General features: G+C 38.0%; 1 protein-coding gene across 4 annotated transcripts in view; it reads left to right on the forward strand.

Annotated features, from left to right (window-relative positions):
• The window catches only part of LOC132911452 (uncharacterized), a 41,718-nt gene extending 31,461 nt beyond the window's left edge, over positions 1 to 10,257 (forward strand). For all 4 annotated transcript variants that reach the window (XM_060968068.1, XM_060968071.1, XM_060968070.1 and 1 more), the window contains exons 8-14: positions 1,168 to 1,516; positions 1,807 to 2,138; positions 2,235 to 2,610; positions 3,154 to 3,406; positions 3,475 to 3,660; positions 4,009 to 4,146; positions 7,087 to 10,257. In XM_060968068.1, the coding sequence (XP_060824051.1) occupies positions 1,168 to 1,516; positions 1,807 to 2,138; positions 2,235 to 2,610; positions 3,154 to 3,406; positions 3,475 to 3,660; positions 4,009 to 4,146; positions 7,087 to 7,320 (1,868 nt within the window). In that variant the 3' untranslated portion in view covers positions 7,321 to 10,257. The remainder of the gene's footprint in view (positions 1 to 1,167; positions 1,517 to 1,806; positions 2,139 to 2,234; positions 2,611 to 3,153; positions 3,407 to 3,474; positions 3,661 to 4,008; positions 4,147 to 7,086) is intronic.
• The last annotated feature ends 16 nt before the right edge of the window (positions 10,258 to 10,273 follow it).

Consider the following 10,273-nt stretch of genomic DNA (forward strand, 5'->3'; position numbering starts at 1 on the left):
ATTCAAATTACTGAAAAGTAGAACTGCCTTCTTATTGAAGTTCCTTTAATCGATGATACTGTACCTCGTTTTAAAAGTCCTTTGTCACATTTACGGCCAACGAAATCTCATGCTAGTTCTACAGGGATACGTGTATCACGATATACATGCATATGATAGATACTAGTAAATAAGATATATGATAAGTACATATAATGAATACCAGAAACCATGCGAAATTGAAAGGATTACAATAAATAGTTCATCGGAACACGCATCCATCATAACCACAGCCTTAAGTGGATACTGTAGCGCACGAATTCTTTTATTTTACTCGAGGACACGTATGTCATACATATATCGTGATACACGTATCTCTACTGCGTGAAAGCATTCGTAAACGAACTAAGGATGAGTAACTTTAAAGTCAAGTTCACGGAATGTCTACAAATCTGTGGAATTCAAGGGTCATCATGCAATGACCTTGCACTTGACGCATCGAAGGCCATGCAGAACGATCACACGTTGATCAACTCTCGCGCAACGAATTTTAGGCGAGACGATCTTGGTACGTTCAAGGTTACCGGTTCCCTCCACCTTCCTGTGGATCGTTCCTTTTTGCTCGGCCCCGCGGTGTCGATCGAATTTAGATCGTAGGCGAGTGCAGCAAGTGCAGGGCACAGCTTCTTTCTATCGTCAGTGCCAAGAGGAGCAGACGAGCAGAGAAGAGATGCAGAGAGGCGGTCTTGTCTCTTTTGCATCGTGACTCGGCCAGCCTCTTGCCATTCCAGGGTTATTCCTGTGTCGCGTTTCGAACGGGCACGTTTCAACCTTCCCGTGGTCTGTTCTCGTATCTGCTTCTATTTTCCGCTGGGAAAACGCTTTTCCATTTTTTCGATGGTTTCTCTTCATTATCCTTCATGGGATTCGCGTTAAAGTGTATCATTCGAATCGCGCGTTCGACTCGATTTGCGAAAGATTCGCATCGAGCGTGAACCACACGCGACCCCATTGCAGTCAGCATTGCGTGCTCGCGTCTCAAAATTATTATTCTACCGGACGTAATAAACATGGACGTCTAGGGTGTGAAAAGCAGGCTGAGAAAGTGTATCAAGGAATTACAAAAGCATAGGCCTGGCTGTAATTAGAGCAAACCTTGCGAAACCAACAGAGGCTTCTGCTTTACAGAGAACACCATAGACACTATATCGAAGAAAACGTTGCACAGTCTGAATTTATCTTGCAACGGTGACTCGGCGTCTCAGGCGGAGAAGTTGGCAAACGGTAGCAGTGAAACGCTGCAAAAGTCCAATTTAACTCCAGATGAGAAATTAAATGTCAGCAATGGTCATCGAAACAGTCCAGAGCCAGAGCAGCTGACAGTGAAGAAACCGAGTTACTTAGGTCTGGCTTGTAGCATCAGTGGCTATTCGGGGATCAACAGATACGACAGCAAGCTCAGGGAAGGATTTCGATCGAGGGACAGCAGCCCTGGGACCAGGTTGATCAATAGAGACACCAGCCCAGCAGGTTTCAGGTAAAATATTTATCAATTAGACTGCAATGTTTTTTAATCTCTTCTTCTCACTTTAACTGAGTTGCTCCTCGATCAAACGCTTCTACTGTCACAGATTTAAAAGTTTACAAACATAAGTCAATTTCATTTAGCTCTGATAGGAAAAATGAAAAAATATATCTAACATACTAACATTAATCCTAAGTAATTGTACTTAACATATGTGTTACTTGTACAGTCACGGGGTGAATAATTTGGAACAAACTTTTATAAAGTTTTCTGGAAATTCAATGGATGTTAAAATATTTCAGATCAAACGAAAATCTCAACGTGCCAGCGCACCCTTATACGCCTAAGAGCCAATCAATTTCACCCCTAGCGATGGATAGACAAAACGGTTTTTCCAACGGTCTGAAGGAGGAGTGTAAAGTGGAGACCTACAGGGAAGCCAGAAGTTCCATAGGAATCTATCAGGGCTACTCCGAAGTTGACAAAGGCGTATTGCACACTACGTTCCCTGATATCAGTCCAGTTCAAGCTTCTACACCTACGAAACGCAGCCCTGGAGTATCGCAGATGATGTCTTGTAGTCAACAGAATAAACATTTCTCAGTGTCGTCTCCAAAGCAACCTACTATTAACCGTGAGTGACAAATATATCTCAGACAAATAAAATTTTTATTCCCTATTTTTATTATTACTATTTTTATTGGAACTTTCATTCAAAAATTGTTTACAGTTTCGAGTGCTTCGTTTAGCGATACGAGTATAATAAACGGGGCGACAGAGGAGGTGGAAAGTCAGGTGATAAACAGCACCACGAGCAGCGAAAAATCTTTCATTCAGCAACGAGTAGAACGGCTCTACGGTCCTGGAGCTCTAGCTCAGGGTTTTTTCTTCAAACGTAGCACTAGCAGACTGAACACTAGCGACAGCAGTTTTAATAAGTCCAGTAACAACAACGACGTATCGGCTGACAATGCGAATACCGAGGAGTCTTTGAAAAATTTGCCAGTGTTAAGACACCTGAGACCAGAGTTCCGAGCTCAACTTCCTGTGGTTAGTCCTAGAAGACCTACCGATGGTTCGGAACAAATTCTCAAGCCTTTGCAAAGGTAACTTTTCTTTAAATATTTCATTCATATTTCTGGATCTTTCGACATCGCATTCGCATTAATCAGGAGAAAATCCGGTTCACCTTCACCGGGAAAAATCCATATGTTACCTAATCATTCGATCATTGTCATACAATTTGCAGACTTCTTGATTTATGATATTATTGACTAGATTATCATCTATTCGCTACCCAGGCAATATTATAAAATTGTATTTCAAAGGTGACTGTGCAGCACATAATCACACAGACAGGGTTCTCTTGCACAATAATGAGAAGTTATAAATTATAGATTTCTGTTGCCCAATTTTACTATTTTACATTGAAGAAGGCAATTAGTAGATGGCTCACAGTTTGTAAAATTGACGTGTAGAACTTTGCTTGTTTCATTACTAAACGTATTGCTGTTATGCAACAAAATTTATTAGCATTGATAACTTGCTGACATAAAATTTCGCTAATAATATCAGTTCATTTGTGCAAAAGAACTCTGGCAGAGTTGAAGCGTCAAGGGAAATACAATTGCGCATTTTTTCATCGTTAGGGTAACGCCAGTGTCACGGAAGGTCGAGCAGAAACCAAAAATACCAGCAGCTACGAATTTAGACGTAAATCTAGCGGACAGTGGAGCACAAAAGCTGAATTCTAGCGTGACCAGCATCCCAGATCAGCAGCCAGCTGCTCCAAAAGTAGTCCTACCTGTCTTAGAACCGAGCGCCAGCTCGACAAACGTGGCGAAACAGGTTGAGGAGGCGGAGAAAACGGTCGAAGAGAAAAATGGGCATTACTTCATGAAGGTACGCCTAACTGGAATGGAGCATGTCGAAAGAAACGTTTACTCACATTCTTCGCTTCATTGTTGCAGCTGCTGAAACAGGAGACAGACAGGCTGCTCTCGTTAGCCGCGTCAGCAGAAGCGGAATTGGCTAGTGACGATACTGTTGCACTTCCGGAAGAAGCAGCCGGAAAACTGCGGTCAGCTGCAGGCAAAGCTAGATTGCTCACTTCGCAGAAGATGCAACAGTTTGAGGGACTGTGCCAGAAAAATATTGTATGGCTTTCATATATCGCTTTCCTAATAAGATTGTTAAATTTAGGATAACATTCAGATGATAAACAATACTCGTATTACCAACTATATATACTCCCAGTCATAAGTATTACGACGTCTTTTGGTTTCATAGAGAACATGATAAAATTATTAAAATTATTGTAAATTACGAAGGAAATTAGTAATCGAGCAGAGCTTAATACTCATGTATAAACGCTTAAGAGTATGTGGACACTTTCTTATCTCTGACAACACTTTAATTGCAAAATTATAGATAAATTGAAACATAAATTAGTATATATATATACTGTTTATATACATATATCGAATATTTCATTTTTGTTGTAGAATCAAGTGCCTGGCGAGGAGTTCCCAACAACGAACGAGGATTTGGCGGGCTTCTGGGACATGGTGATGCTACAGGTGGTTCAAGTAAACGAGCTATTCGATCAGATAGAAAAGTTACGCAATTCTCAGTGGCAAGAGGTATGTTCAGTTTCTGTTCACCCCCAGACAATCAATTCCTTGAAGCCTCCTGGGAAAAATTTTTATTCTCACCACAATACCGATAACGTAACGCCACCTAAATTGTCTTCCCGTATATCCTACTCGCACTCTGTTCCCAATAAGCGTGTGCGATTCGATGATGCAACGTTTACCGACCCGGAAGAATCGAATCAAGTGAAAAAAGATTTCTATATCCCTCAAGTACCTGAATATCTAGCGCTTGAAATGCGTTTATGCGACGATGCGTTTCAAGTTCTAACCCTTTCCAAAAATTTAGAGGAACATGAGAACCATTGCGAAGATTATGAAGTAAATTACAACGAAAGTAATACGTTTCTTTTTGAAGATATAACTAAGATACAGGCGATAGAAAATGATAGTTCTCCTCTTAAACCATGCACTTCGTACGTCATCAATTATGTGAACAGATTACAGCATGATATAAGTCCATTTTACTTTGAAAATTGTAAACAATCGTCTTCTGATTTGTATCTTAGCGATGACTTTATTGAGAAGAATATTTCACCGAAATTTCAAGCGATATTTGGAAAAGAAGATGATGAATTGAAACAGCAAAAGCATGATCATTCTTTCAGTAAAGGACAGAATAATTATTCAAAATCGTTCGTAAAAGATACGCAAAAGGATATAAAAAAAAATGAAAATAATGCAACCAACTTGAAGACTATTTCTTCATCCAGTAAAAGAATTGTATCTGTCGATAAAAAAATGGGAAAGGTTCGACCGAAAGCTAAATCCTGTAATTCCACAGGGAGAAATCTGAACCAAGAGATCCAGATAAAAAATGATCGAAGAACAAGATCGCATACTCTAGAAAACAGGCCTCGAAAAAACGATTCAATTAAGTCAGGTATCGGCGACGAGCAAAAGTCTTGTAATTTAAAGCCAGTCATTACCCACAAAAGGGGCGAAGAGAAAGTTTCTACTCCATCAAAAATTGACAAGTTTCCTTATAAATCTTTCCCTGCGCATAAAGGAAGTGTTAAAAAACTTAGGCATAACGTCACATTTTCAAACGACATTAAAGAACTACCGCCAACAAGAAAAGATATTTCATCTGGTAATTGCAACGCTATGAACATGACAAAATCATCTGCAAAAAATTTATTGCGTGCGAAACCAAAAAAGATGTTAAAAATGAAGAATGCGAAAAAATTGAGTCATAATTATTATGAAAGGTGTAATCTCTCTGTCGTAAGCGAGGTCTGGTCGAATCTCGATTTTGTGTATAGTAATAAAAAGTCTCAAAGGAAATCCGATGCATATGAAGAAAATTGTACATTTGCTGGAACATGGAACGTAAGAAAACAAGCAAAAGAATTAAAAAAAGAGCAGGTAGAAAAATTAAGAAAGGATCAGATAAAGGAATCCCCCCAAAAAATCAAAAAGGAAGCAGAAATTTCATCTGTAATATCCGATAATATTTTTTGGAGACTAAGCGACTCGAAACCTTTCATTCCATTGTCCCCAGAAACGCTACGCCAATTAAGACAAATCTATAATGTCGAAAATTCTTTATCTTCAACTATGAACAAATCTGAGAAACTAGAAAGAATGAAGGTTTACGACAAGAAAAGAAAGCAAACTTTCAAAATCGTGGAGGACGAATCTTTGAAGAAACTAGTTTCTCGCGGAATCACGTCTAATCTTTTGGATAGTCGTTCAGAAAATAATTTTTTAAAACGATTGGACACCCAAAATACAAATTCTGTAAGCTTACAGGATAATTTCGAGACGGCAAGCAAAACTCTAAATTCTATACCCGAAAGACACGATTTTTCCATGCAATGTATAAATTCTCTCACGAATTGGGTGCCCCGTGTGGCGAACAATAAAAATAAATCGACTCTCGTTATAAATAATATTACAAATAATATTCCAACATGGCCAGTCAAGGATGGTGAGATGCGAAATTTTCTCTCTACTTTAATATCATCCATAAGTTCTGAGATTGTGTCGAAAGTAACGAAACATAGCAGTTCTAAATTAAAAAATCGAGTAAGCATTAAAAAGTTAAGTTATGGTGTAATTACGAAAAATATAAAATCCAAGTCTAATGCCAATGTAAACGTTATCATGGATATTTCGCAACACGTTCGTTCAAATTTCGTTTCTCGTCGTTTACCAAATCGAAAGAGTGGAAAAAGTATTATATCTACTAACCTCGACAATTATCTGCCATTGAAAAAAGGCTTTCACGTGAATCGTTATTTAGAAGATACGAAATATATGAAATTATTTCCGAATAATATCAAATTTCATACAAATTCGTCAAATACTAAGAGTTTCCCTATTAAAGTAAAGCACATGTGCACGTTTCTTAAATCAAATCGAACCCTTTGTCGATTATCGTTGTATTTGTACATGTACGGTATTCTGAGTCTTGTTTTTATATTTCTAAAGATCATCACGTATGACGAATCTTCGTACTCATGTATTCTGAATCCTAGGATTCTGTATAATTTGTACTAAATGAATCATTATTAGCAGCGATCAACTATAGCCTCTTGCGTTTGTAGAATAAAAGTCCTCTTCTTCCTCCTTCGGTATTTTCCCTAGATTTTTGTCAAAATACCCAAGTAACGAAGATTAAGAAAATAGTGCTAGAAAATCTGGAAGAAGAAATCCGAGAAGGATCCTTTTTCTCTAAGTATGTTTTCCTTATTTCTATGTATCTATAGAAAATGTAAAAGTGCAAAAGTGCATGTGATACATGTAACATTTACAGATATTCGCAATGTCCACTTTCTCCTTTTTTTTTTTTTTACCTTCCACCTGTACTTCTTTCACCTTTCCAATTTAATTCCTGACATTTCTAACTTCTATCAATCCTTAACATAGACGGTACCATTATTTTCTATTGCTAGTGCTTCATTACATTTGTAATATCTTTTGCAGACCGTACCAGAGAAAAAGACAGTTGCTTCAGCTCCGCAGAATGGCACCACTGCCAAACGTCGCGTCACGCCAATTCACAAACCAAAATCCACAGCTAACAGCGAAGCGAACAAGAAGGCAAGAGAAGCAAGAGAACAAGCTCGAAGGCAACTGATCGAAGAGAGAAGACGAGCGATGCGCTCGAAAGCGCAAAATTCCGAGAATACCGTGAAGATCTTCGCCCCCGATACGTAACGATAAAAAGAGGGGCGGATCTATTCAGCAATTCGTAGCAGCGTTTCCGGCGACGCTTAATGCCTCGAGCCCAAATCAAACCGGTATTTTGTATGCATTTTCTTAAACAACTCGAACCTCGAGCAGACTGACGATTAATTCTGAAAGCTTCTTAATTGACGATTAGTACGATACTCGTTGTTGCGTCTGGATCCACTTAATAAATAGATTAATGACAATTAAGCATCAGATTGCTCGGTACGGAGTTGACTATAAACAATAATTATCGATATGCTTCGAACTACAATCAAACTCGCTTTATGTCGTTAATAGAGTTGAGCGTTGTGGGACAGCATACGAGCAATAAGAGCGATTCATGTAATTGATAAATATTTAGTGCGATCGTTTTTTTTAAGAATTGATTTTTAGTAAATATAAAAAGAGCCGGATCGATCGGGAGATTAAGTTTTTAACGTTTTAAATGTACGATATTTTATTACGATGTTTCCTCGTCTTACGCTCTTAAACGTTTCACTTCGATTTTGTACACGCTGTGATGTTTCGTGCTAATCTTGTTACGTTTTATAACAATTTACGCTGTCGTTCGATTTCTACAATATTTAATGTTCACTTTACGAACGGAATAGCACAGTAACAGTTGAGCATCTTTGGCTCTTTGTTTCTATTTCATGTTTCTTTTGTAAGATATTACGACAAAGAAAATGTTACTCGATGAGAAAAAAAAAGCAAATCGGAATAAGTGATTGGGGAGAAGATGAATCGTAAGAAATCATTTCTCAATTTTCATAGTAGAAAGGAAGGGATAAAGACTACCCTTTGTCCATTGAATCTTTTTTGCAAGAAAGCTGAAAAGTAGTTACTCGAGTAAGGCGGCCAGATCATATTTCTATATGGTATTTCTAGCGATCATGAGTAACTTATATTTATACGAATAGCACGAACGATCGACGATCGCTGATAGACATTAATGATCAGCAAGATGAAGATAGAGAAGCTTATAACTAATCGTGGAAGTTAGTCAAAACTTAGGAACTTAATAAACCTGGTTTAAGGACTGCAAGACAAGATATACTCGAGAAATATTGGTTGCCTTGAGCCAGGTATAAGTTTTATCTTGTAGTTCATGTATATAATATTAACGATCGTTCGAAAAAAGCGAACAATCATCCGTGCTCGCCTAAGAATTTCTGCTTGCAAAACGATCGGGATCGGGAAAAGATCGCGAGTTGCAGGTTAAACCAGAAAAGATTCCTATTATTTTTACTATCTATACTGTTTCTGTAACTCTCGTAACGTTTAATTGATATTATTATTTTAAACTCGATCGTTATTTTGATCGCATTAATACCTCTCACGAGGAAATCGGTTTCGGAAAAAATATCGTAGTTGTGAATAGATCTTGCGAATTACCTGACAGACAAAAGGTGAAAGATTGTTCAGAGGAGTCCCTGCGCAAAAATCGTGTGGACCGATTCGTGTGGACACGTTTGTCTAAACTGACATTCCCGTAGAGACGGTCTCGAAACACCCGATAGTTTAATTCCCATGTTAATTTTAAGGTATATCTGGTAGATAAACTGATGTTAGCAGATATAATTTAGAGCTGGCCCAACCAAAAAACACGCGCTATCTAATTAAATACTCGGTATGATGAATGTGTCGCGATTTTCACGATGGTATTGACTAATATGCTGACAAATGTTTAATTCCATGCGCGTTAAAATGCAAAGAAAATAAAATAAAGAATAAAGCGAAAAGATGGAAAGGAAATTTCTCGAAGCATCGTTCTGCTTACTAATACGCAGTAACGCGTATCAGTCTGCGTTATTTATTGACTGTTGATTCCCTTGGTGCCTTGATTATTTATACGTGTGTACATAAAATCGACTGACAACCGACGATTCGACGCGATATCACGTGCGATCGCTTTTGATCGCACGTGCCACAGACCCATCGAAAGACAACAAGCGAGTCGATAAATGAGAATGAAATGAAAACACGTTGGAAGCTTCTTTCTTTAATTAGTTGGTGGGTTCATTGATCAATTTTCTTGCACAATATACGCGATCATGGACAGAGAGATAAATAAGAGATCAGGATCGTATAGTTTTGTTCTCATTTATCCGTTCTGCCTAAAGACGAAAACAAATTTTGGTAACGATTTATTTTAGACTTTTAGCGAGTCCATCAGAATTTTCTATAAAACGTCATCCTATGCGAGAAACGATTAATTTTTTTAATGCATCAATCGTGTGCCGCTAGCGACTGTAAATAAGCGTGAGAGAATATTGCGTGGCTGAAACAGCGAGCGATTACAAGCAAATTAATCGTGTAATTTACAGAAACCGATATATACCGATATGTACATTGGCCAGCACGACAGAATTCACACGTATTACAACTCGTTTTTCGTACTCTGTTAGTTCTCTTCGTTCTTAGTTGCATCCTCGATATACTGTGTACAGTCCTTGTTTAGGGGCTCACCTTAATCCACACGTAGTAATTTATATTCAGAACAGTTCCCCGTTGCTTTTGTAGGGACCCATATGCCACATAGCTTTTCAAGAGATCGATCCAAAGCGTATATAAGGATAATCGTCGTGACAACCACAATCATCACGTTTCTCAAAATGTATCGTCTCTGTTTTTTAATTCGCCGAAAATTTCACCAGAATTTGAAATTACGTCGTTCTTGAGAGAAAAATGTCCTGTGTTTTTATCTCATGAGAAATCGAAACAGCTTTTCGGAAACGACAGGAAGCGCAAATTTTTTACTTATCGCTGGGAAAAGAATCGATGTCTGTTAAACGCGTCGATCATCGAACGTTCCCTTTCTCTTTTTTACGCGAATAAACAATTACGATTATTTATTTATTAGATACTAGTAAGCTGTCCATACACCTGTTCTCAATGAATTAATAAAAAATAATAGAAAAATATGCAAATTTATTTT

Source organism: Bombus pascuorum, chromosome 10 (genome assembly GCF_905332965.1).
Source record: "Bombus pascuorum chromosome 10, iyBomPasc1.1, whole genome shotgun sequence".
In the NCBI taxonomy this organism is placed as follows: Eukaryota; Metazoa; Arthropoda; class Insecta; order Hymenoptera; family Apidae; genus Bombus; species Bombus pascuorum.